The sequence below is a fragment of the Plasmodium fragile genome, assembly GCF_000956335.1.
Source record: "Plasmodium fragile strain nilgiri unplaced genomic scaffold supercont1.36, whole genome shotgun sequence".
In the NCBI taxonomy this organism is placed as follows: Eukaryota; Apicomplexa; class Aconoidasida; order Haemosporida; family Plasmodiidae; genus Plasmodium; species Plasmodium fragile.
This window is the reverse complement of record NW_012192616.1, coordinates 214288-239299: the sequence shown is the minus strand read 5'-3', so window position 1 is coordinate 239299 and position 25012 is coordinate 214288. Positions and strand designations below refer to the sequence as shown.

Below are 25012 nucleotides of genomic sequence, written 5' to 3'. Positions count from 1 at the left end.
TTGTTCTCGCTCACACATACCGTTGATCCTTTGTATCCTCATTTTATATTACTTTACTTTTGCTATAATTTGTTGCAGTTTATTTTTTTTTTTTTTTTTTTCCGTAAGGGAAGTGTGGGTGCATGTAGACTCATCCCGTTGGCGGTCAGCAGGAGGTCCCTTCGTGCACTTATGAGTTGCGTCTGAGCGCGTGTGTACCTCCTCTGCGGTTAACCTTCCCAAACGAACATGACACCTGTAGTAGTCTACCTGTTGGGCTGCCTCTGGATGGCAGTATCCATCACAGCACACATGTTCAATCACCCCCCCTCTAAAAAGACATTAACAAGTCAGGCGCTTTTAAAACGGGTGTCCAACTCTGAGGAGGAGGATAACTATTACACCATGCATGACGTCCTCAACACACCTCTGAAGACGGAGGAGGACCACCCCGTCCTGTACGACGACCTGCCGGACAAAATAAAAAATAAAATGGTGGACAATAATGATGTGCAAAAAATAAACAAATTGAAATTAGTTGCTCGAACCAATGCATTCATGAATTTCAAAAAAAGTTACGAAAAGCAAGAATCCACTCTGGAGCAGCTGTACAACCATATGCGTGAAATTATAAGCGTCGCTCTTAGTATCCCCTTGGAGGAAGTGAATCTACATGACATTAATATGCTGCTTGCCAAATGGAGAATGTTGAGCAAAGAGAGGATCAACCCAGACGAACAAAACAACGACGAACGCTACTTTAAGACCGTCAAAAGGCATGGTGCCCAGCCCAGTAGTATAACTCCTTCTACAATAATGAACCACACAAAAGGAATGAAAGGAGAGAGACGTGGTCGGGGGAACTTTTTCATTGACCCCGATTATTTCCTCCAGTTGGCTCTCTGACACAAGTGCTACCTGTGGGTTAGGGAAACGGCTGGATGGAAAATGCAACACCCCTGCTGATACACAAACCAAGAAACACAACAAAACCCGGTGCTCCTAAAATGGATGCACACGAATAACACGAAGTCCTATGATTGGACGAATTGTATTTTCCTTCTTAATTTTTGTTCACGTCACACCGGTGTGATATGCTTATATAAGTTTTTCACGCACTGGATGGCGAACTTTTTTTTTTTTTTTTTTTTTTTGTGTATCACTTTTTTGTCACTTTTTTGTCACTTTTTTGCTACTTTATTCCCAGAAGGAGCATATACAAAAGATAGATATTAAAATACCTGCGTGAAAAAAAAAAGGGCTACACCCCCCTCTCTGTACGCTGTGTATGCGCCCACGCGCAACTATCATTCGTAGAGCGAGCTGGATGGGGAAGCCACGTGTTTGATTGAGAAACGCCTTCTCAAATGAGCACTGCAAAAAAGGCAGTGGAAAAGTAGGCAAAAAGAGTAGATCCAGGGGAGACGGCGCAGAGAAGCCATTTCGCCCTATCCATGTTCATTTCTTATGGGACAATAAAAGGGGTTCCACCACTGGGACACAGCATTTAAAGGCAATGCATCCCCGTTTTTATGCTGACGTATGTCTACCCTATTTTGATTTTTCTAAGACGAACTAGTTTACAAGTGAATACCTAAATGGGCAACGTCGCCCCTGTGTAGAATTATCACCAGTGTTGCATTCACCCTTGTTTTTCGTTCAGCGCCCCATCCATGCAATCCAGGGTCCAATGTTTTTACGCACTTGTGTGAAAATCCCCTTTTCTGCTAAACGCACTAAAACAGGTGACTCATCCCTCTGCACGCTTGATCCTGCCGATGCGACGTTGTTGCATCCCCAAGGGGGACACCCTTTCACACTGCTTACTGCTCCCCCACAAAAGGGACGCTCCTTTTTGTGTCATCGCTTCTGTTGCGGGCAAAATGAATTACTAAACATTGAGGGGGACACCATCACGCATATGTGCAAATGCATACTCCATAAGCATGCTCAACGCGCATGCGCATGCTCATTCCACCTTTCGCGTACCGGTGTGCCGCATACCTTTTAGCGCTTCTACACGCGTGCAATTGGGAAGAAGGCACCCTCTTCGCCATACGCCGGTGGAAGCGTCAAGCCACAAGCATCCTTAAATGGATAAACCGGTAGAAGCTTCAAACCTTTTTCTATACCACAGGGAGTATTCGAATACACGCGCACTAGGATGCAATCGACAGCAAAAAAAAAAAAAAAAAAAAAAATCGCACTAGTGAAAAAACAACGAACACGCGAACAAAGCGAGTTGATCCTTCTACCATGCGAAAAGTCAAACAGATCGGATGTAAATTGCGAATTAGCGCAAATTAGTAGCTGAAGAAGTTGCAGAGAAGGGCTTTCTTTTTTTAATTTTTTTTTTTTTGTGTATCTATGCCTGCGGGTAGGCTAAGCTGTGGCAAGCTGACTTGGCGAAGAAAATGATGGCACCCAATGGAGGAGGGGCCTGGAGACGGGCCCTCCTGCGAAGCTACCCGTGGGGGAGGGATAACCAGGGGAAGCTGAGTGTGGCAAGAAGTTTCTACACGCAGCGGACACTTCCTGCCATGCACGCCAGTGGAAAATGTGTACGAAGTGTAGCCATCGCAACAACACATGCAAGGGGATTACACCATCAACACAGATGCACCTACTACACCAGCAGTGATGGAAAAAAATATAATAAAAAAATATGGAACAGTTTAGGCATTGTAATTATACCACAACAAACAGCATACATAATTGAGCGTCTAGGAAAATATAAAAAAACCTTATTGGCAGGCATTCATTTTATCATCCCCTTCATAGACAAAATAGCTTACGTGTTTTCGCTAAAGGAAGAAACGATAACAATTCCTAACCAAACGGCTATTACTAAGGATAATGTGACTTTGAATATTGATGGGGTGCTTTATATAAAATGCGATAACCCATACAACTCTTCGTATGGTATTGAAGACGCTGTTTTCGCTGTGACGCAGTTAGCCCAAGTTACCATGAGATCGGAGTTAGGGAAACTAACCCTAGACGCTACCTTTCTAGAGAGGGATAATTTAAACGAAAAAATTGTTACAGCTATTAATGAGTCGGCAAAAAACTGGGGTATTAAATGTATGAGGTATGAAATTAGGGATATCATTTTGCCAGTCAATATTAAGAATGCCATGGAGAAGCAGGCAGAAGCGGAAAGGAAGAAGCGGGCAGAAATATTACAAAGTGAAGGAGAAAGGGAGAGTGAAATTAATATTGCTATTGGAAAAAAAAAAAAGTCCATCCTTATTGCAGAGGGACAATCTTTTGCAATTAAAGCAAAAGCAGATGCTACCGCAGAAGCTATAGAAATTATTTCAAATAAAATTAAAAAATTAGATTCTAATAATGCAATTTCTCTTCTTATAGCTGAACAGTACATTGACGTATTTGCCAACATTTGCAAAAACAACAACACCGTTATTATTCCTGCCGACTTGAATAATATTAGCAGCTTAATTTCGCAGTCCTTGTCTATATATAATAATATACAAAATGCCAAGCGAGGGAATGGTCCCCCACAGATTGAATCCCTCCCCAATGATGACTTGGTGCATTGCGAAGAGAAGGACTGACCCGTCGGAAGAGAGCCCCCCACAAGGCATCTTCATCTGTGTGTAACGGGTGATAAAACACCACTGGGGTTGCTCATGTTTGCGCGCTTCCTCCCCCTCCCCCTCCCCCCCCACACATCTAACATTAAGCCAATTCACGTTGCCATTTCGCGTTGCCAATTCGATTGTCTAATTTGCTTTGCCAACCCACTTTGCCTTTTTTTTGGTTTTTAGCCAATTGTTATTCACTTGCCTCTACGGTACGCTCATCAGGAGGGGGGCGGCGGGGGTTGTTACAGCAGAGTCTGCCTGATAAGCGAAAAAAAAAAATATCACCTTACAGTGACGTAGTCCCGTTAGGACAATTTACTCTGTTTTTCTTGCGAGCATCTGATGAGGCACGGCCTTGGATGCCATCGCATTTCTGGCGGGTCACGTGATAAAGGGAACGGTCTATTGTGTATCTGTACATTCCTTTCCCATTTTTTGGAATTTTTTTCTCCCCCCTAATCGTTCTCTTTTTTTTTTTTTTTTTTTTTTTTTTTTTTTTTTTTTTTTTCCCCCCCTATTTTTTTTTTTTTTTTTTTTTTTTTTTTTTTTTTTTTTTTTGAAAGAATTTCTCCATTTGTGTTTTTTTCTCCATTTTTAAAATCAGACAATTTTTACAAGTCAAAATAGCCTTCCCCACATTTGCATAACAAGGCGACATCCGTTTTGTAAATGGCTGTGCTTTTGCTTCTGCACCTGGTTTGCTATTTCGTTTTTTTTTTTTTTTTTTCCGGATCAGTAGGGTTTTTTTTTGTGAGTGAACACATGGCCAACGGGCGTTACGCGGAAAACGGTCTTTTGCGCACGAGTAGAATTATACATGGCGTGTGTACATATTGGGTGGTATTCACTTGAGCGCAGAACCCATTAGCCGTTTTTAATTGTGTGTGGCATATGTTTTCTCCATCTGGAGGTAACTTTAATGAGCTGGAGACCCCCAAATAAGGTTGATAACGAGGAGGGAAAACGTACAATCAAATTGTATGCCTTCCTTTTGTCCTCCGCAGAAGAGGCATCCCTGTCCGTTTTGGGAGGCGATTTGACTACCACTTGCTGGGAATAAAAACTAATGTCCCTTAGTGAACACCGTCCATTCCGAAGAGCACCTTTAAAAGTAACTCCCATGTGAAGGTTACCCTTATGTGTAATTTTTTTATGTATGAACATTGTGTGAAAAAAAAAAAAAAAAAAAAAAAAGTGTAATATGTTACGTAAGCACATTTGAATACTTCCCAACAGTGTGCCATGTTTATTCATTTTTCTCATTTCGTAACTTCTCCATGTGGAAAAGTTGTATAGCCTCACAAAATGAACAGAACCGATCGTCCCAAGGGATGGTATTATATACGCGTTTTTTTTTTTTTTCTCGTACACCGCGGGCACGCCAGGTGTATGCAAAATGCGCCATGATATCGTAACGTGTGCTGCATTTTTTTTTTTTTCCTGTGTGCGCGGCACTTGCCCGAACGAAGGCATCGCCTCCTTAGCCAACTCACTGCTTTTTATTCGCTTTAATTTTTTTTTTTTTTCACGCCCGATGTGCCATACGCTTGATAACGGTGTCATTGGCATGAACGAGTCATACGTGCATATTATGCTACATATGCGCACTTGCGTTTCGCCCCTTAGAGGTATGCATGTATAATGTAAGCGCTATTGAAATGTTACAGGCGACTCTTTGTTTCAGCCGTTAGCGCCTTTCGTCGTGGTGTTCAATTTGGACCCTCCTTTTTTTTCATGACCACTTTTTTGTGTTAACGCTTGCGGTGTCCCACGTGTATGTATACACGTGCGTATGCAGGTCAAACCACCACTCGTACACAGGCGTATCATTGGCGTTATTTTGGCATGCCCCCGCCCTACACCGTTCTTTTAAACATTTTTAAAAGAAACGTCCGACGGGGAAAGAAGTCCCCCAGAGAGGGCTACCAATTCAATAGTGCGAAGGATTTGTTAGTAGCACCCAAGTTGTAAGCACCACAAATTAGTAGCATTCGAATTGGCAACTGCCAAATCGGGTAGGCAAAAAAATAATACCCCTGAGCAGCAGCGTACCCAAATAACGATGTGCTGTGGGCTGTACTTAAATTCCATCGCATATACGTATTCCAGCCTCCGTGCCAATTGTGCGTATAATATGTACGCAATACCGTTTATGTTACTTACGTGTTATAATTTATGCCTACGGAGAACGTCCGTTACGATTTGAAAAAAAAAAAAAAAAAAAAAACTGCGAACCAGCTGCGGGTTCTTTTTTTCATTACTTCAATTTCCAGTGAGCTTTAAATGCGTACATTCACGCTTTGCTTAGTTATATGCGGATAGTCCTTTCGCTTTTGCGTTCGCCTTTTTTTTTCTTTTTTTTTTTTCTTTATTTTTTTTTTTGTGTCATGCTTCGTGTATTGTGTATATGTACGTTTTACATGAAGCACGTATGTACGTAGGTACGCATGTGAGGCTTATGTTCCCACGGCGAACAGGAAGGTGAAACTGCTTTGAAACACGCTGCGGTGGTCGTTGCGCGGGGCATGAGTAAATCTTACGTTTGTAATTTTGTGCATCCTCGCATTCATGTTTCCAGGCGTTTGTACATCCCCTGGCGCCCCCACGCGAACCCTCCCCCTCCCCAGCTGAGCTGCATAAACCCGGGAGGAAACCACCAAGGCACAAGCAAACTATGAACAGCACAAAAACAAAAAAAAAAAAAAAAACGCCGCTCTAGCCAAATAAACAGAATAGTTAGTAGAGAAAGGCGTAGGGGCTGTGCCCACCAAATCACGTTTATTTTTGTACCTCCATTTTAATGTACCACTTTGTTTGCGCCCGTTGGGAAAACACCTAGCTGTAAGAGCAGGGGGACATTTTCCATGAATGGAAGAGTTCCGCCGCGTGTATTCATCTCGGTATCATCCCTCCCCTCTCCCAATGCGTATCTTCCCACAGCTATTCACATGTATGAATAATTAGTTAAATGTGCGTGCTGCCTTCTTGATTGAGTTCATCTCGCCAAAGCCCGAATACGCGTGACGTTGGTAGAGTATGCCAAGGGGGTAGAGCAGCGGCCATTTTTTTTCTTCCTTGTGAAGGGAGTAAAAAGTGAGACCTGCGCTGAGCCCTGGTTTGTACGCGTTTGCTACGCGGTTGCTACGCGGTTGTTACGCCGTTGCTACGTGATCGAACCCCAGCGCGCTGCCAAACATGACGATCGACCTGAATGTGCCCTACTCGGCGTGCGAGCTGAAGAGGGTGAAGCGCCTCGAGTTGGGCGTGCTGGACCCAGAAATTATAAAAAAAATAGGTGTGTGCGAAGTTGTAAATGTAGACCTATACAAAGATGGAATGCCAAGGGAAGGAGGTCTAAACGATATTCGCATGGGGACCATAGACTTCAAAACCTTATGTGGGACATGTAACATGAACGTGAAAAATTGCCCTGGCCATTTTGGCTACATAGAATTAGCTAAGCCGATGTACCACTACGGATTTATGAATGTCGTACTCAATGTATTAAGGTGTGTGTGCTATCACTGTGGAAGATTATTATGTAATACAAACAGCTCCAAGGTTAAATTCATTGAAAAAATTAAGGTGAATAGTTTAAGACTGAAGAGGTTATCGGACGTGTGCCAAGGAATTAAAGTATGTGATCACTCCTCTCCTCAAGAAGAAGATACTTTACATCTGAATGATAATGCAGTAGATAATTTTTATAATAATAATTTGAGTAACTTAAATGTAAACCAACAAATGCTTTTAAACCCTAACAGCTATAGTAACATTTTCGAAATGGTGAATAAAGATGATGTGGACTGTGGTTGTGTGCAACCCAAATATACAAGGGAAGGACCAAACATGTTCATTCAATTTTTGCATTCCAGTGAGGAAGACATAGATGAGAGTAAAAGAAAATTAAGTGCAGAAGAAGCTTTAGAAATTTTAAAAAAAATTAGAAAAGAAGAAATGGCTATTCTTGGTTTCAGTTCAGATAGATGTATCCCTGCGTCATTAATTTTAACATTCATTCCCATCCCTCCTCCTTGTGCGAGGCCATACGTACAGTATGGAAATCAGAGGAGTGAAGATGACTTGACATTGAAATTGCTAGACATTGTGAAAACAAATATACAACTGAAGAGACAAACGGATAGAGGAGCCAAATCTCATGTCCTTCAAGATCTGTGTGCTTTGTTACAATTTCACATTACGACCTTGTTCGATAATGATATTCCTGGGATGCCAATAGCGACTACACGTTCGAAGAAACCAATTAAAGCTATACGGACCAGGTTGAAAGGGAAGGAAGGAAGGCTTCGAGGAAATTTAATGGGAAAACGTGTAGACTTTTCAGCCAGAACAGTTATTACAGGAGACCCAAATTTAAACATTGATTATATAGGAGTGCCAAAATCAGTCGCCATGACTTTAACATTTTGTGAAACGGTGACTCCACTCAATTACGACGACTTGAAGAAGCTTGTTGAAAGAGGTCCATATGAATGGCCAGGAGCAAAATATATTATTAGGGATAATGGAACCAAGTATGACCTCAGACATGTGAGAAAAAATTCAGAGAGGGAATTAGAATATGGTTACAAAGTAGAACGCCACATGACAGACGAAGATTATATACTTTTCAATCGACAACCATCTCTTCACAAAATGAGTATCATGGGACATAAGGCCAAAATATTGCCCTACTCTACGTTCAGGCTAAATTTAGCCGTTACTTCTCCCTACAATGCTGATTTTGATGGGGATGAAATGAATTTGCACCTTGCGCAGTCGCATGAAACTAGGTCTGAAATTAAGCACCTCATGATTGTGCAGAAGCAGATCGTCTCTCCGCAGGGAAACAAACCCGTTATGGGAATTGTGCAGGACTCCCTTTTAGCCATAAGAAAATTTACAAGGAGAGATAACTTTCTCACAAAGGAAGAAGTGATGTCTTTACTCATTTGGATCCCCTACTGGAACCATGTGATACCTACCCCTGCCATTATGAAACCCAAGGCCCTGTGGACAGGAAAGCAAATTTTTTCTATGCTTCTCCAGTTTGAAGATTTAGAAAGGCTCAACGACCCTTTGGGAAATTCCAAAATGATGGGGGGGGCTACCCACGGTACCGGGTTAAGAATAGAAGACGAAATGGGCCGAGGAAATAGCAATAGTGGTGGTGGCGCACACCTCCACCCCCATAGCCCTTTAGCCATTGGAGACACTATAAACAGTAACGTAAAAAATCAACTCATTGGAAATGACGTAACTGGCGCGAGTGGTGCAGAAGGGACATACAAAGGAGTAGGAGGATGGGGGAGGAATGTTAAGATAAATTTAATGAGGGATTCCTCAACCTCTTGTAAGGATGACAATCCATATTGCTCCATCAACGATGGAAAGGTCATTATAAAAAATAACGAACTGCTATGTGGAATCATATGCAAACGTACAGTGGGTTCTTCTAGCGGATCGTTGATTCACATTCTGTGGCATGAAATGGGTCCAGATAAAACGAAAGATTTCATTTCCGCCCTGCAAAAGGTTACCAATAATTGGTTAGAATATGTTGGGTTCACTGTGAGCTGCTCCGATATCATAGCTAGCAACAAGGTCCTCGATAAGGTAAAAGATATTCTAAGTAAGTCCAAAAAGGAGGTGTCCAAAATTGTGAAGAAAGCACAAAGAGGAGAGTTGGAATGTCAACCTGGTAAATCCCTTTACGAATCATTCGAAACGAGAGTAAATAACGAACTAAATTGTGCTCGAGAAATGGCTGGAAAAGTGGCCTCAGAAAGTTTAGATGAAAGGAATAATATCTTTAGTATGGTGGCTAGTGGCTCCAAGGGTTCCATCATCAACATTTCTCAAATCATATCTTGTGTGGGTCAGCAAAATGTGGAAGGGAAGAGAATTCCCTTTGGTTTTAACCACAGATCCTTACCCCATTTTATTAAATTTGATTATGGGCCAGAGAGTAGAGGGTTTGTGTCCAATTCTTATTTAAGTGGACTCACCCCACAGGAAGTTTTTTTCCATGCCATGGGAGGAAGAGAAGGTATCATTGACACGGCGTGTAAGACGTCGGAAACGGGTTACATACAAAGGAGATTAATTAAAGCAATGGAAGATGTCATGGTGCAGTATGATCGAACTGTTAGAAACTCCTATGGAGATATTATTCAATTTCTTTATGGAGAGGATGGAATGGCTGGAGAGTATATAGAAGATCAAATCATTGACCTAATGAAGCTAGACAATAAGGAAGTAAAAAAATTATACAAGTACAACTTCGATGACGATGAAGATGATGATCATGATGATAGTTATGCGAAGGATTTCTACCTGGACGGTGGAAAAAATAGAAAAAATTCCTATATTGATTATAATAAGCAGAATGTACTGAATCAGGAATTTGAAGAACTACTAAAATGTAAAAATAACATTTGTAAGGAAATATTTCCCGATGGTAATGTGAGGCAACACTTACCCATCAATATGAACCGACTCATCGAATTTGCAAAATCACAGTTCCCCTTTGTGCCTGTTGTGGGTACCAAAGTGAAGGAGCCCATTAGTGCTAATAGGATGAGGCCAAAGAGGAGCACCAACAAGAGGAAGTCCAAGAAGGGGAAGAAGGCTCGTTCAAGGGATGAAACGAAAGCGATTACTGACCAGACGTTGGAAGACCCGAACGACGAACTCGAGAACAATGAATTCATGTCGGAAATTAAAAAGGAGTACGAGACAAATGATCTCGCCAACGCCATGAAGGCCCAGCGTGCGTACAGCGGTTTTGAGCCCTTCGATGAGAACCTCGAGGAAGAGGCGCATCCCGACGCGAGCGACGAGGGAAGCGGTGAAGAAGATGGCGATGGCGATGATGATGAGGAGGATGAACAAGACGATGATGATGGCCAATCCTTCGTCAACCCCGTAGATGTCGTGCACAAAGTCAACCGCTTTCTAGAAAAGCTTGTCATTATCAAACAAATAAACAGCAACGATACCCTCTCGCTGGAAGCCCAGAACAACGCCACCATGTTGCTCGAAGCCCACTTGCGAACCTACTTAAATTCGAAACTCCTGACTCAGACCCATAAGATCAGTATGAAGGGAATCGACTGGCTTTTACAAGAAATTGAAAAAATATTCTACAAGTCGTTATGCCACCCTGGAGAATGTGTAGGCGCCTTGGCAGCGCAGTCAATTGGAGAACCCGCAACGCAAATGACACTCAATACATTTCACTTTGCAGGAGTGGGGTCTAAAAACGTAACGTTAGGTGTTCCAAGATTGAAGGAGTTAATTAATATTGTGAAAAATGTGAAGACTCCATCTACCACCATTTATCTCGACGACGTGGTGTCCAATGATCAACAGAAAGCAAAAGATATATTAACCAAACTGGAGTACACAACCCTGAAGCAACTAACATCGCATGCACAAATCATTTACGACCCCAACACTACAAGTACTATCCTAGAAGAAGACAAAATGTGGGTAGAGGAATTTTATGAATTCCCAGATGAGGATGACACACAGTATACTCTAGGAGAATGGGTTCTACGGATTCAGCTAACCAACATTCATGTCAATGAAAAAAAATTAACCATGAAGGAAATTGTTTACATTATTTATTCTGTCTTCTCCAGTGATGAATTAGATATCATCTACACAGATGATAACTCGGAAGATCTTATTCTAAGAATTAGGGTTAAATACCTAAATGGAGAGTACAACTTTCTTAATGACGATCCGGACCAGGCACAAGAGGATGAGTACGAAGAGGAAGAAGAGGAGGAAGATGAAGAGAATTACAATCGCATTGGAAGCACCTTCAAGACGAAGAAGAAGGTCGAGGCGGATGGTAATGAAGTGACGCAGAACAAGAAAAATGATGATGACGATAACCAAAGTGTAAGCAGTAACGGATCAAGGCAAAACAGCATGAACAGTGAACATCGATTTGGTAGCGCTAGTGGTAGTGCTAGCGGCACGGATATGGACGATGATGATGATGGAAAGGGAGGAAACCACAATCGGGACGAAGGGGGAAAGGATAAAACGAGTAAGGGTAAGAACGCAGAGAAAATAAAAAAAATGAAGGGGGAAAGTAACAACCGAACGGATAACAACTATGTGGAAGGATACGAAGGAACAGATTTGTTCGCCAATGGGGAAGGCAAAAGTGGAGAAAGTGGAATTGGAAGTGGGTCCGGAACAGCGGAGGACATGTTTGGAAAGCCCAACTTAAAAAACGCAGAAGAAGATACACACAATACTACAAAGGGGAGAAACAGTATGAGTGGCCTAAATGCTGGTGGGGGTACTATGCACAGCGGAAACGCTCCAAATGGAAATAATACAGGCAGTCTAGATATGAATAGCATGAGAAATATGAATAATGTGAGCAACCCAATTCACATGAAGGAAGACACAGAAGATACCTTTTTAAAAAAACTGATGGAGCAATGCCTATCGACATTGAAGTTAAGGGGAATTGAAAATATTACCAAAGTATACATGAGAGAAGAATCTAAAATAACATACGACTCCAACAATGGCAAATTTGTGAGGAGTTCCCATTGGGTGTTGGATACAGATGGATGTAACCTTGAGCATATTTTCTGTGCTTCTCATGTGGATTATAAAAAAACCATTTCAAATGATATAGTAGAAATATTTGAAGTGTTAGGAATTGAGGCTGTGAGAAGAGCTCTTCTAAAAGAATTGAGGACTGTTATTTCATTTGATAGCTCATATGTGAACTACAGACATCTCTCCATCCTCTGTGATGTGATGACTCAGAGAGGTTACCTCATGTCTATAACAAGACATGGAATTAATCGAGTGGATAGAGGTCCTTTAGTAAAGTGTAGCTTTGAAGAAACGGTAGAAATACTCCTTGAAGCAGCTGCCTTTGCACAGGTGGATAATCTTAAAGGAATAACGGAGAATATCATGCTGGGCCAGCTATGCAAAATAGGCACAGGCGTATTTGATATCATTATAGACAACCAAAAGTTAAGTGATGCGAATCAAAATTTAGAAACACTGATGGATATTACCAGTGCTGGATTTACTACTCCAGATAGCCACCATGGAATTACTCCAGATGGGTTACAATCTCCAGTAGCAATTAATACCCTAAATTCTCCTCTACCTTTCTCTCCAACCTATAACGTTAATTTATTATCCCCCACCGCTCCCCTAGACAGTGTCAACGGGATCTTATCTCCACAGTGTCTTCAAAATTATGCAGATGGAACTGGTGGTGCTGGGGAAAATATTATGTCCCCATCGAAAGCTGATTTTAACAATTTAGACACTCTAAAATTGGGCGGAAAATTCTCTCCTACACAATCACCCAGGTCACCCACATCAGTTATCCACTCCCCATTCTCCCCATTTGATAATCATAACCAGCAAGCACTCGATCCAAGCATGTTGTTCTCACCAAAAAATAACAACAGTAGTATGGCCATGATGAATTATAATGTCTTTTCCCCCAAGGCAAATATGAATAATATACAATCCCCTGCTATGTTATACTCTCCTAATCGCGCCTTAGATATATTTTCCCCTAAGCAACAGACGCAGAACAATATTTACTCTCCGTCCTATTCTCCCACGTCCCCCACCTATCACCTCTCCAACAATGCCAATGCTGGTGGCTCCGCCGGTTTGAATGATCCCAAGTCTTTTTATTCTCCGACGTCTCCAACAAATCAGCTGGGCGAAATGAACCCTAATATGATGAAGTACCACAGCGTCGTGTCGCCTGTCTACTCTGTTACCTCTCCAAAGTACTCACCCACGTCACCCAAGTATTCTCCTACCTCCCCGCAATACATGCCCACCTCACCCAAGTACTCGCCAACGTCCCCTAAATACTCACCGACATCTCCAAAGTATTCCCCCACGTCGCCGCAGTACTCTCCCACGTCACCTATTCCGAACAACCCCAGTAGTCCCCACTACTCACCTTACGCCATAGCCTCTCCCAAGTTTTCGCCCACCTCCCCAGCGTACTCCATCTCCTCCCCTGTGTATGACCGAAGCGCCAACGCCAGGAATAAGAACCAGCACCCCCTCTCCCCGGCGTACATTCTGCAGTCTCCTGTGCAGGTCAAGCAACACATCCAGGACGTCAGCGTCTTTTCGCCCATCCAGCAAGCCAATGCCGACGAGGCGCAGAACGACGACCCCTTCTCCCCGATGCCCTACAACATGGACGAGGACGAAATGGAGCAGTGATGAAGTGGGCAGCGGCCGCGTTATGGGAGGCATGCGCGTTAGTCGGGCTAGCAGCATTAATAGCGGCAGCAGCGCAATGGGCACACGTGCACTCGCCCTGCCACTGAGTGTGCCCTCTCCCGTGTGCAATTAGCACATCCCCTTTTTTTTTTTTTTTTTTGTGTTCCTCAATGTGTAACACGTGCATTGTAAACGAGAACACCCCACGCTAGCGCAGTAATTAAATTTTGTAGATGTGTGGCGACAAATTTGAGGCTGCCCAAACGGGTCCCACTTTATGTAAACCGCATAGGGAAGAAGCCACACTGGCGCCATATTCCCCCCTTGTATAACGTGTGCATTGCAACTCCAGTCAGACGGAAAAATTAAAAGACGTGCGCCGCTGTAGGCCCACAAGGGGGTTTATGCAGACGTTTGTGTTGTTTTGCTCAGGCGGAGCAAATAGTCAAAAAAAAAAAAAAAAAAAAATTAAACAAAAAATGTTTGTTCGTACACGCATATATGTTGGAATGAGAATGCGGATGCACGTAAGGAAGGGTTTACATAACGGTACATGTACATTCGGAGGCGTGACAAAAATGTGAAGATTATATAAAAAAAAAAAAAAGGAGCGAAAGGGTTGATTGGCACGGGGCATAACAACAGCCAGTCGTCATTGCTTCGTGGGTGCTTGGGGGAAAAGGACTTTTTCTTCCTCCCTTATCAGCACTCGTGTGGCAGACATCATAAAGCCAGGGGTGGGGGCCCCCCCCCCTTTTTGCAACGGCTAGCAGTTCTCGTTCTTCAAACAAATGATGATGTATATGTGGCTGTCGAATAGGTCGAACAAATTGTATTGCGGGAGCATGATGTTGAGAAAATCATTACGAATGTCACTGATCACATCCTTGATGTCATTTGCAGACCGCTGGTACACATTACCCTTGTGGTACACAGTCTCCCTTCCATTGTTCGAAATTATATACGCATTTATATGGGACATGGGAGATATCCTGTAGAGCATTTCCATTTTTAATCTTTTCTTAATGGAGCTCGTTTCATCAGACGTTTCAATAACGATATATGCACTTTCGTTTTTGATCTTATATTCCTTCAATGTTATTAAGGTCTCCAGGAAGAAGGATCTACTGGAGTATATTATTTGTTTTGTGTTAACATCTCTGAGCACCTCAATTTTTATTATTGTCCTACAGTTAAAGAATAAATTCGTGTAGGGCAAAGCGGGTAGCTCTTTTTTCCCATAGAAAATGTATAGCTTTAAAAATTCGTTTTTCTCCAATATGACTGATACTTTTTTTTTTAAGAGCACTTCGAAGAAATTTATGAATTTTATTTCCTCCTCGACATGCTGCCGGAATAGCTTCATGTATTTTTGGTTGTGTCTTTTTAAGAAAGCAATTTCGTCCGTTATTTCGGTGTGCGGTTGTAATGGCCCGGCTTCACTCTGCTTGCCCTTCTCCGCGTCGGCATGCCCATTAGCATCGCCATGTTCACCGTTGTCGTTCTTCTCTTCTCCCTCTTCATCTTCGTCTTCCGAGTCCTCCTCCTCCCCTTCCTCTCCCTCTGCTTCCCCTCCTGCACCCCCATCGGCCCTCTTACGCACGTATGTGTTCCCCAGCGCGTACAGCGAGTTGCAATACTTGAACGTCTTGTACGCCTTCACAATTTCAGGCATCATACCCAGGTAGTTGATGCAGATGCTGTTGCGGCTCCTCAGGTGAGGGAACTGACTAGCCATTTTGGATGAGTCGGCCTTGTTCAAGTAACTCTCAAATATGTGCGACAGGATAGAGTAGTACTGCTCTCGCTTCACCACCTTGAACGAGTCGTGATAAGACACGTAATATGTATTCAAATAATCATCCACATTGTTCATGTTAATAAAGTTGTCCTGGGTATCCAGGACGGGGTCAGGGTTGTTTCCCGCTTGGCTCGGGCACACGTTACTGCTGGAAAATATGTTTTGCTTTGGTGCCGGGCATACGTTTGAGGTGAGGGGAGTGGCCGGTATGCTGGACAAGTTTGATTGGTTCGAAAGAGCTGGTTGGCCGGGCTCCCCCTGATGAGTCGGCTTAACCTCCTCGCTGGCTTCATTCTTACCCTGCTCTGTGCCTTTCCTACCCTTGTTGCTAAGCAGCTCTCTCTGATGGACGAGGAAAAACTTCTTCAACTCATTTTTAATGGTTAGGTGGCTCTTCAAGAGGAATGTGTTCTTATTCACGTCGTCTAACGAATTGAGGATGTTAAGACTGCAATGGGTGTTGTCACTACAGAGGATGTGAAATATTTCTTCGTACGTATAAACGGATAAGAACTTCTTGTAGTATTCCTTCTTTGAGTCGAAGAAGATATTCTTCTTCATGATGTATATGTTGGGTTGTCGGCTGGAACTGATCAGTTTTATCCCCCTCTTAGAAAAGGATCCATCTTGTGCCTCCTCCACCCTCTCCATCCTTTTATAATATTCATCATTAAAAATTGTATTCTCATAATTGGCTCTGTTTTTTTTCCTCAGCTGCATCATTATATCCTGAATCTTCTTATCGTCTACTTTATTTACAATTTTATTTGAAAAAAAATTCTTAATATCTGGCTGCATGTCTAAATAAATATTGCTTGTTAATACATTGTACTTAACTGTATAATTGTCCACACAGATAAGTACGTCATTAAAATCCCTTTTATTTTTTCCCTTTGCTTGGGCTAACATTTGTACATTTTTTATAATCAAATCGATAATGTGGAGATCCACAATGACGTAATAATTCAAGTAGGACAAATCGTGTGCCTTTATTAAGGGGTCCTTTAAATATATATAAATGTTCATAATTTTTTCATTTTTTTTCCCCTTAATATAATTGTGTAGAAAATTGAAATACATAAAATTGCTCTTGAAGAAAGAATTATTTTCATAATTTAAAACATTAATTCTTTTTCCACTTAGGAGAAAATCATTTATCACGTAACTGGAGAAAGTGTCAAAGTTGCTGTTACTGTTCAGGTAATCCATGGCAGATGTTTCGAACCTATTTATATTCTCATGGTTCCAGTTCCGTATGCTTTCCGCCTTTTCCTTTATCACTTGGCTAAACTTTTGCTCCATGCTCATCATCTTGTTCTTCAGAGCATCCAGGTACTTGTTCAGCTCCCGCAGGTTCGTGCGCCTCTCCTTGTCCAGTTTCTGCGCAAAGGGGGGGGAAACGAAAAATATGAAAAGGGGGGAAAAAGGCAACATATGAACACGGGGAACAAATGACACATGTGGAGGTGGTGGTATACACCCGTTGGCTGCCCTCCTCCCCAATGAACGCGTAGACTCCCGCCCAACATACCTTCTTGTTGAGGTCACTCAGCAAGTCAATCTTGGACAGCAGGTTCTTGTATACGAAGTTCACGTAATATATATTCTCCCTCTGAATATTATTAATGGTGTCATTAAACATTTCCAATTTTACATTCTTCAGATTCTCCAAATACTTCGAATACCTGTGTAGCTTGTTCTCATTGTAGGAGTAAATATGATTCAAAATACTTTCATTGTGCTCGTAGGACTCATAAAGATTGGCGTCATGCTGAACCAGGTTTTCGAATTTGTTTTGCAGTTCCTTCTTAAAGTCGACGATGTAGTTGTTCATTTCTTCCAGGTAGTGCACTACGTCTAGGATGTTCTGCGCCAGAGAGTCCACACTGTTCGTCACTCCCGGTGTGTCTTCATTTTGACCATCCTCCGTGTGTGGCGAATTAGAACCCTTCGTATTGCTGCCGTAACAAAACGGGCGCTTCCTCTCCACGTATATCTGTACCAGCCAACACACAAGTAGGTGCCTACTCAGCCGTCTGAAATTCATCCTGTTTATTATCCTACACGTCGTTGTACCCCCCCCAACCTGAACCTGCCTCTTCCCACCAGTAGACAGTACAAATAAAATTCTTCCCTCAATAGGGTTGCAGCTGTGTACTCGCTACAACACGCTTTATATTCACACCTTTTTTTTTTTTTTTTCTCTCTCTTTCGATGCAGTTCATCCGTAAGTATATTTCCTCTCTTTTTTCTTTCATCACAAAGCGTTTCATTAATGCGAAATGGCATAGTTAACAAATCTAGTGTTATAGAACAGGTTTGTGGCGCGTGGTTTTGAAGCCAAGTTGGCATAAGCTCACCATAGTGTTTAGCCCCACACGCAGAGGGGGTGGAGAGACTATGTGGCAAAAAGGGAAGATAAAAAAAAAAAAAAAAAAATGAATCATGCAAAGCCGAAAAAAAAAGAAAACAAGTGCCGCAAATCGGTCAGCAAAACAGGACTGCGCAAACTACAAAATGTTCCTTATGGTTTCTACGCTGGACTCAATTCTCCTCAACAGGTTATCTGTAGAGTTGGGGAAGAAACCAAAGAAAATTGGTACACGCATCCAGTTGCCAATCCGGTCAAGTGTAAGGGGCTTTGCGTGGCCAGTCGCGGGCGAGGCCAACAAAAGCGATGCCCCAGGGGGGAAGGACCCGCTTCTTCATTTTTTTCCAATTGCTACTCACGCTAATACGCATGGTAACAATGTAAAAAGATATGCAAACTATATGTATGTTATGAACATATTTTTGTTTTTTTTTTTTTTTTTCTTTCCTTTAATCATGAACGCAAGGGTTCAGGGCGGGGGGGGAAGATGGGGCCAGCCCAGGCTCACAAAACAATACACAGAAATACTCCACTCAGAAAATTCAATGCAAAGAAATACGAACATGCAAAATGAAGCGCAAACAAATGGAGAAACAACTATGGTATAACGCAAACGAATTTTGCGGCTTGCCTGCTTCCCCCAGTGCAAACGGTAAACTGAAGCTTGTATGGGCAAGGGGTGGTGCCTTATGCAGGCTTCTCTTCCACGGGCGAAGAAAAATAATCAAAATTGCCAACGGGCCAGCGTAGAGCCACAAAAATGTATTTATATGAACGGAAAAAAAAAAAATAAAGCATTAATAGACGAAACAGATGGATAATAAAAAAAAAATAGCTGCATAGATGCGGAGCATAGGAGAATTCAAAAGCTGGGCTAACTGGCACAAAGAGGGCACGGTTCACCTAGATGGCAGAAGGACAAGCGCCTCCCTCCCCCCTGTAACTTTATTAGGGATACGGCCACGTCAGCCGTACCTGTGTTGCTCAGTAGCTTGCTCTGGATGTGCATATATTTCTGTTTGGTTGTTTTCTTTTCCCGCTCGTTGGTCTCTTCGTTAAGGGTTAAATTTGACTGAACCTTCTTTTGTAAAATGCTGAAAAAGGAAGGGGGCGAAGAGGAGGGGAAAAAAGAAGCGAAATCATTTTTTTTTTCCTATTTTTTTTTTTTTTTGTATTGGAGTTGCCCCCTTTTCCGCCCAACCGTTCATTCCGTTCATTAATCCTCTGCAATGATTCCTCAGACAGGACGCTCCTCTGCTGCTTTTCCATTTTCTGCTTAGGGAAAAATGAAGCACAATTTTTTAGTGCATCACGAGCGATCGTGTATGTCCTCTTCCGTGATGGAGGAGCCCACCATTTGGTTCCGTTTTTTTTTTTTTTCCCATTTTCCCCCCATTTTCGTGCGTTACGTTTTTCTTTATTTCCTCCTTTTTGCTGTTCAGCTGCTCCTGTATCATCTGCTTTTTCTTTTTGATGCTGCACGGTGGTGTGGGACAGAAATGGGTAACATTGGACAGCGTAGGGAAAAGGGCCCCGTCGCTCCTGTGGCACAATCCTATATTGGCCATTGCTCAGGAGCAGTGCTCCCCGTAGTGCGCGCTTACTTCTCGCGAATTATTTTGTTTATTTTCATTTCCTCCTTTTTCATGTCCTGCAGTTCCTTCATCTTGATCGCCGACTCTTGCTCTGCGGTGCAACGGATGGGGTTCAGAGTGAGGCAGGGGTGTGGTGCATGATGGAGGAGCCAAATCCGTCAACAGTGTAGCAACCGCGTAATATCCTCGTGGCGTCCCCCCGTTTTTGTTACTCACGTTTTTTCTCCCTCCATTTTTGTATCATGTACTTTTTCTCCTCAACCTTGGAGTCGTTTTTGCGCTGTTCCTGTGTTGAAGTAGAGAGCAGGGACAATGTGCGCAAGTGAAAACCGTTAGGTAAAAGAAGCCCATGAAAAAAAGGAGCTCCCTAAATTGGTGAAAAAGACATTGCACTGTGAAAATAAGCTAAAGGGTGATATCCCCCATGTCAAGTCAGTTCCTCCTTTTTTTTTTTTCTTTCCTCCCAGCTCTTACATTCACATTAACGATGCTGATGCTGTTCAGGCACCTGTTCTTTAAATTATTGTGCGAGATGAACTGCTTGTACCAAGACACGTGTTCAATAAATTCTTCCTCCGATTTATTCATGCAGCCTTTCAGAATGCCCAAAACAACCTTAACAACGGGGAACCGTTTTTTGTGTTAGGATTATCAAATGCACTTATCTGAGGTTGCCCCTTTTCCTTTCCATGTCTGCTCTGAACGAAAGGAACACAATGTGGAGCTGCCTTCTCTGTGGACTACCTCATCTCCCAAATTTGCATTGCTTTCGTACACCTTCATAAAGTAGTTGTGTTCGTCTTCATCCCAGGTGCCCTGCGCGCCCGTAACCGTTCGTGTGTTTCATGTGTATGTCCTTGGACAAAGCATACATGAGAAGTAAATCTTTGTGCACCCCTGCGTAATATGCTCATGGGATATTTAAGGAGGTTTCCTCTTTTCTCTCCCCATTTGGCCATGTACCGTTCTGCCGCCTATGTCTCTAATGTGCGCATTCACTTCCAGCAGCTTCTGTATGTTCCTGTGCAGCGTGTTGTCTTCAAATGGGGGGTAACATACAAATGGGTTAAACGCATAAACATGGATAATCACTATTACCCTTTTTAGGGTCAATCAGGAATGCCCCCTTTTATTATTATTATTTTTTTTCTTTCTTTTTTGCTTACCCGTGTTCACCGATTCGTAACACCCCTGGAGGTACTTCCCAACATCCTCATCAACTGGTATATCGTGCTTGGTCACAGCCAAATAGAGGACGACGTTTAGCTGGTTCTTCGAAGGGGAGAAAAGAGGGCAGCGTGTGGAAGAACATGGTAATGCATGACATAGCGTCGCGTCGCCTGGCGCCTCAAAGTAGTCAGTTCCTGATCCGCCTCAAAATCCCCTGGTCACCTCTTCCAAGTATTTCTCCCGGAAATCTTCGAAGATATTTTTGGACAGAATTAGGTACTCCTTTTCGTTTAGCTCGGAAACTGCGCTCGTCGCAAATGGGAGCGGTAAGTGCAAGTGGCAAATGGATGCACGTGTAGACAGGCGCCACTTAGCCCATCACGTTGATCCCCCCTCCGTCCCTTTTGTTCTTCACTTTACAAACATACCGTGAGCCCCAATATTTTTTTTGAACTCCGAAACGGTCTTTTGCAAATCGGATAGCCACTGATTTGAAGGAAAAAGTGGATACACCCATGTGCCCATATTTCGATATATACAGGTGAAGCGATGGCAGTTGTAAGCATTTCTTTTCAAAGGGGAAGGTAAAACAAAAAAAGGACTTTTTTTTTTTTTTTTTTTTCACACCTCCTTATACTCGTTGTCTAGGAAGTCCTTGTGCTGCTTAATGCTTCGTCTCTGTGCATGGAGAGTGGGACATGTACAAATTCATATACATTTCCCCGTGTAGGCTTTTTCTTGTTTTCATCTTTTATTCCTTATATAACCGTTATTTGATCCATGTGTTCACTGTTGATTGTTTTATTCATTTCCTTCTCCAATTTACGGAAGCTGCTCGGTGGGTAAAAGGGGCGTTCGTTGTTGCCACATGTTCGGTGCAGCAGCTCGGGTAAGGGGGCACATGGGTAGAAAAACCCAAGTATATAGTTGTAGAAAAAGGGAGACAACATGAAACTGAAAAACATGGACACGCTAAAATTGCATGCGTAACTTTTCAACGTACGATGATGTCAAGTGTCTATATTTTGACTTCCAGTCGTTTATATCTAACAGAAGGGAAGGAGAAAAAAAAAAAAATAATAAAATAAAATTATGTACCTGTACAGGTGAATTATCGCTCATATTTACACCAAATGGGCATCATCACAGGGAAATATTTTTTATAAGCTCATAAATGTGTAACCTTTTCTCATTTTCAATTTGTATTTTTTTTTTTTGTTTTTTTTTTCTGCTTTCCTCTGGGGACACCCATCACAAATTACGTGTTGTGGAATTGTCTCTCCAGTGACTTGTTCCACTCACCCTTAATTTCCATATCGAAGAGGGCATTTTTCTTTTCGTTCATGTGCATTTGTTCTATGTTAGTAACATTGTCCTTTGTGTCGACGGGGTCCTCGTCACCCTCTTCACCTGACTTTTGTGGGTTGTCTCCGTCTAGGTTGAGCTTTGTACCCGCAGTTGTCTTTCTCTCCCCCTCTGCATTAGAGAAGTAGGTTTTGTCACAGATTGGCCAAGTGGAGGTGCTGTGTATAAGCATATGTACACGTATGCTTCTGTTTGTTCGCTTATTTTGCGGCCCCTCGTACCTTTGTTACCATCAGCGCTTTTCCCCGGTTCGTGCCCAACCCCTTCCGCGTGGAGTACATCCCGGTCATCTTCACTCGAGTGGTTAGCATTTTTATCAGTACCGCCATGAGGTAGTGCATTTTGCTGTTCTTCGTTTTCTTCTTCTTCCTCCTTTTCTCTCGTCTCTACACCGCTCAGATAAACCTACCGTGCGAGGAAAAATTGTGCAAATCCTCGTCAAAAGGGCGAAAATAATTCGAGAAGCAAATAAAACGGGCGAAGCGCAAATAGTCGCGGGAAATGCCCTCTACGCGGTGTTACCCAGCGGCGTGCGCATGTCTTACGGGGCCTGAGCTAAGGTGATTCCTGGCTGCACTCCCCGCGCCAGTGTCCTCCACCAAATAATCGTCATCCTTATCGCATGGGGACTCATTGTTGGAGGCATCGCCTCCTGTGTCGCCCGAAATGAGCACATCTTCGTCTGTTAAAATGATGTGGTCCTCACTGTCTACATAACTTGCGTCTTCTATTTCATCCCCACCCCCATTAGAAATGTCCTCATCTGATTTTATTTCATTTAAAGAATTAACTTCTTCCTCCTTCATGCCTTCCTCGATGGTGCTCATATATTTCATCATCATTTTATTTTTCTCCCTATTCGTTTTATGCTTCCATTTTTCATCGTCGGAATTTTGTTTACTAAACGAATCATAGTACCCCTTCATGCTTCTTTTCCATTCCTACTCCCCCCCCCTTCCCGAACAAGATGATATATACAGCAGAGGAAGATGGTGTACCGGATCAGGCATAACCATACATGGAGAGTGTACACACCAGTTACTCCTACTACGTTGGTCTTCTTATGCTAATGTTTTTTTTTTTTTTTTTTTTTTTCGAACAAACGGGGAGGAATAGTCACTTTACCAAAAGGGGTACATGCATCAGTGTGATTCATTTATCACCCCGGAAAAAGGCATTTGTGATCACCTATGTTTCGCTAAAGGTTTGTAGACTCTCCTTGAAAGAGACCTGTTCGTAATTAAAAAAACAAAGGACTTTCAATCGGTACTCTAATGCATGAAGTCTTTTGTGTAAAGCTAAGCATATGAAAAGGCCTTTAGTCATTGGTAGGGAGAGAAACGTGCTTCACTTGTTCATATGAACAAAATGGTGAATGCGAATTTATGCCATCTGATTTGTTTAAAAGAGAAAGATAAACTCATGTGGACAGACAAAAAAGTAGATCCTTTTAGATGATACTTACACATGCGTACTCTTGCGGGAAATTAGAGGGATTTTTTTTTTTTTTTTTTTTTTTTTTTTATCTGCCTTGAATGGATGGACCCACTAATCGGTATGAAATGACGAGACAAATGGGGGAACGTCCTGTTCTCACCCTATTAAATTGAGATAAAAAAGAAGAACACAGGAAATGCTTCACTTAATAAAAAACGTATTATTCACATTTTTGTAAACCTCCTTTTTCGTGAAAAACACGGTTTGCAATTATTTTGTCTGGACGCAAGCTGACTCTATGTTAACCCTTTTATCGCATGGCCAACGGGCTGAAGCACAAGGCGAGAAAAAAAAAAAAAAAAAATGACCATTTTATCCTCCCCATAAGTAATTCAATGGACCACACCTATGCTTGCCAATTCGATGAGATTACAAAAGAGAAGGTTTGTTTTATTTTGTCCCGAAAAGAATTCTGCAAAGGTATGTTTCTCATTTAAACGATGTTGCTTTAGACGTTTTTTTTTTTTTTTTAATGAGCGCGTTAATGCGGGGATACAAAGAGCCGCCGCGAAGCTGGCCGTTCTTTTATTCCCGTTCGCAAATGTAAAGGTTGCAGTTAGGCCCATGTCAACTGTGGCATCCCAAAAGGGGGGGGAAAATACACACGTGTGTATAGACATGCTGTGCGCTTAAGTATGCTTCGCAAAGTTAAGGTGGGCCTTTCTCATGGGCGCGCCCTTCTGCCGAAGCAACACCAGCTCGCTTCCAGTCCTCCTTTTGGGAGCGGGACAATTCGTCGCACATCCGCTGACGGGCCTATTCGCCTATTTATTTATGAAGGCGCAACGGCGGCAAACTTCGAGTGACGATTCGTACAGCGTCCACAGGCCGCCCGTCCGTCCGAACATTCCATTCCTCCTTGCTGCCCCAAATTTGATGACAAATTGTTGGCGTCATTTTGGCCCAGCAGTTTTCAACATGGTTTCTTTAGAGCCTCCACAAAAATGGCACTTTTATTTTATTTTATTTTTTTTACACAAAATGGGGGGCCGGGGGGAGAGACACACTTTGTAAATAATGAGCAAAGCGGCATCGCTGCAGCATCGCAGCGGCAGCACAGCATTGACCAACTACTCGCGCACACCTCGACAACATGCTGCGCGAAACAAAAACATACACACGTGGACCATCAATAGCTCAATGTCGCGCCCCACCAAATGGACAAATCGAGGTGACACCTTTTAAATTGCGCCATGTGAACGTGAGGTAAATTTTGTAAAAAATGGATGACGGCATGGCGGCCGACTTGTCTGCACTGCATATGGCGTGAAAAAATTTTCGGCGCAAAATTTGCAGCGAAACATGCGGTGAAAAATCCTGCGAAAATTGCTGCAAATTTTTGTTTTTTGCTTCATTCCGCCGCATTTTTCCCTTA

The 25012-nt window shown here is 42.6% G+C and overlaps 5 protein-coding genes across 5 annotated transcripts; 3 read left to right on the top strand and 2 right to left on the bottom strand.

The window, feature by feature from the left end:
* Positions 1 to 228: 228 nt before the first annotated feature.
* AK88_03281 (uncharacterized protein) lies at positions 229 to 885 on the top strand (the record flags this gene model as incomplete). Its single annotated transcript, XM_012480902.1, has 1 exon — positions 229 to 885. The coding sequence occupies one exon, from the start codon at positions 229 to 231 to the stop codon at positions 883 to 885; it is 657 nt and encodes a 218-aa protein (XP_012336325.1).
* A 1508-nt stretch (positions 886 to 2393) lies between these two features.
* AK88_03280 (uncharacterized protein) lies at positions 2394 to 3557 on the top strand (the record flags this gene model as incomplete). Its single annotated transcript, XM_012480901.1, has 1 exon — positions 2394 to 3557. One exon carries the CDS (start codon positions 2394 to 2396, stop codon positions 3555 to 3557), a length of 1164 nt encoding a protein of 387 aa, XP_012336324.1.
* A 3225-nt stretch (positions 3558 to 6782) lies between these two features.
* On the top strand, positions 6783 to 13838 carry AK88_03279 (DNA-directed RNA polymerase II subunit RPB1; the record flags this gene model as incomplete). Its single annotated transcript, XM_012480900.1, has 1 exon — positions 6783 to 13838. The coding sequence occupies one exon, from the start codon at positions 6783 to 6785 to the stop codon at positions 13836 to 13838; it is 7056 nt and encodes a 2351-aa protein (XP_012336323.1).
* A 766-nt stretch (positions 13839 to 14604) lies between these two features.
* On the bottom strand, positions 14605 to 17686 carry AK88_03278 (uncharacterized protein; the record flags this gene model as incomplete). The annotated part of the gene is made up of 2 exons (XM_012480899.1): positions 14605 to 17019; positions 17171 to 17686. The coding sequence occupies 2 exons, from the start codon at positions 17684 to 17686 to the stop codon at positions 14605 to 14607; spliced, it is 2931 nt and encodes a 976-aa protein (XP_012336322.1).
* Positions 17687 to 18149: 463 nt separating this feature from the next.
* On the bottom strand, positions 18150 to 23066 carry AK88_03277 (uncharacterized protein; the record flags this gene model as incomplete). The annotated part of the gene is made up of 18 exons (XM_012480898.1): positions 18150 to 18205; positions 18986 to 19104; positions 19212 to 19282; positions 19420 to 19486; positions 19615 to 19696; positions 19822 to 19891; positions 20080 to 20220; positions 20350 to 20421; positions 20569 to 20642; positions 20772 to 20877; positions 20998 to 21077; positions 21204 to 21261; positions 21403 to 21453; positions 21543 to 21606; positions 21779 to 21821; positions 22078 to 22251; positions 22362 to 22545; positions 22686 to 23066. The coding sequence occupies 18 exons, from the start codon at positions 23064 to 23066 to the stop codon at positions 18150 to 18152; spliced, it is 1893 nt and encodes a 630-aa protein (XP_012336321.1).
* Between the last annotated feature and the right edge of the window lie 1946 nt (positions 23067 to 25012).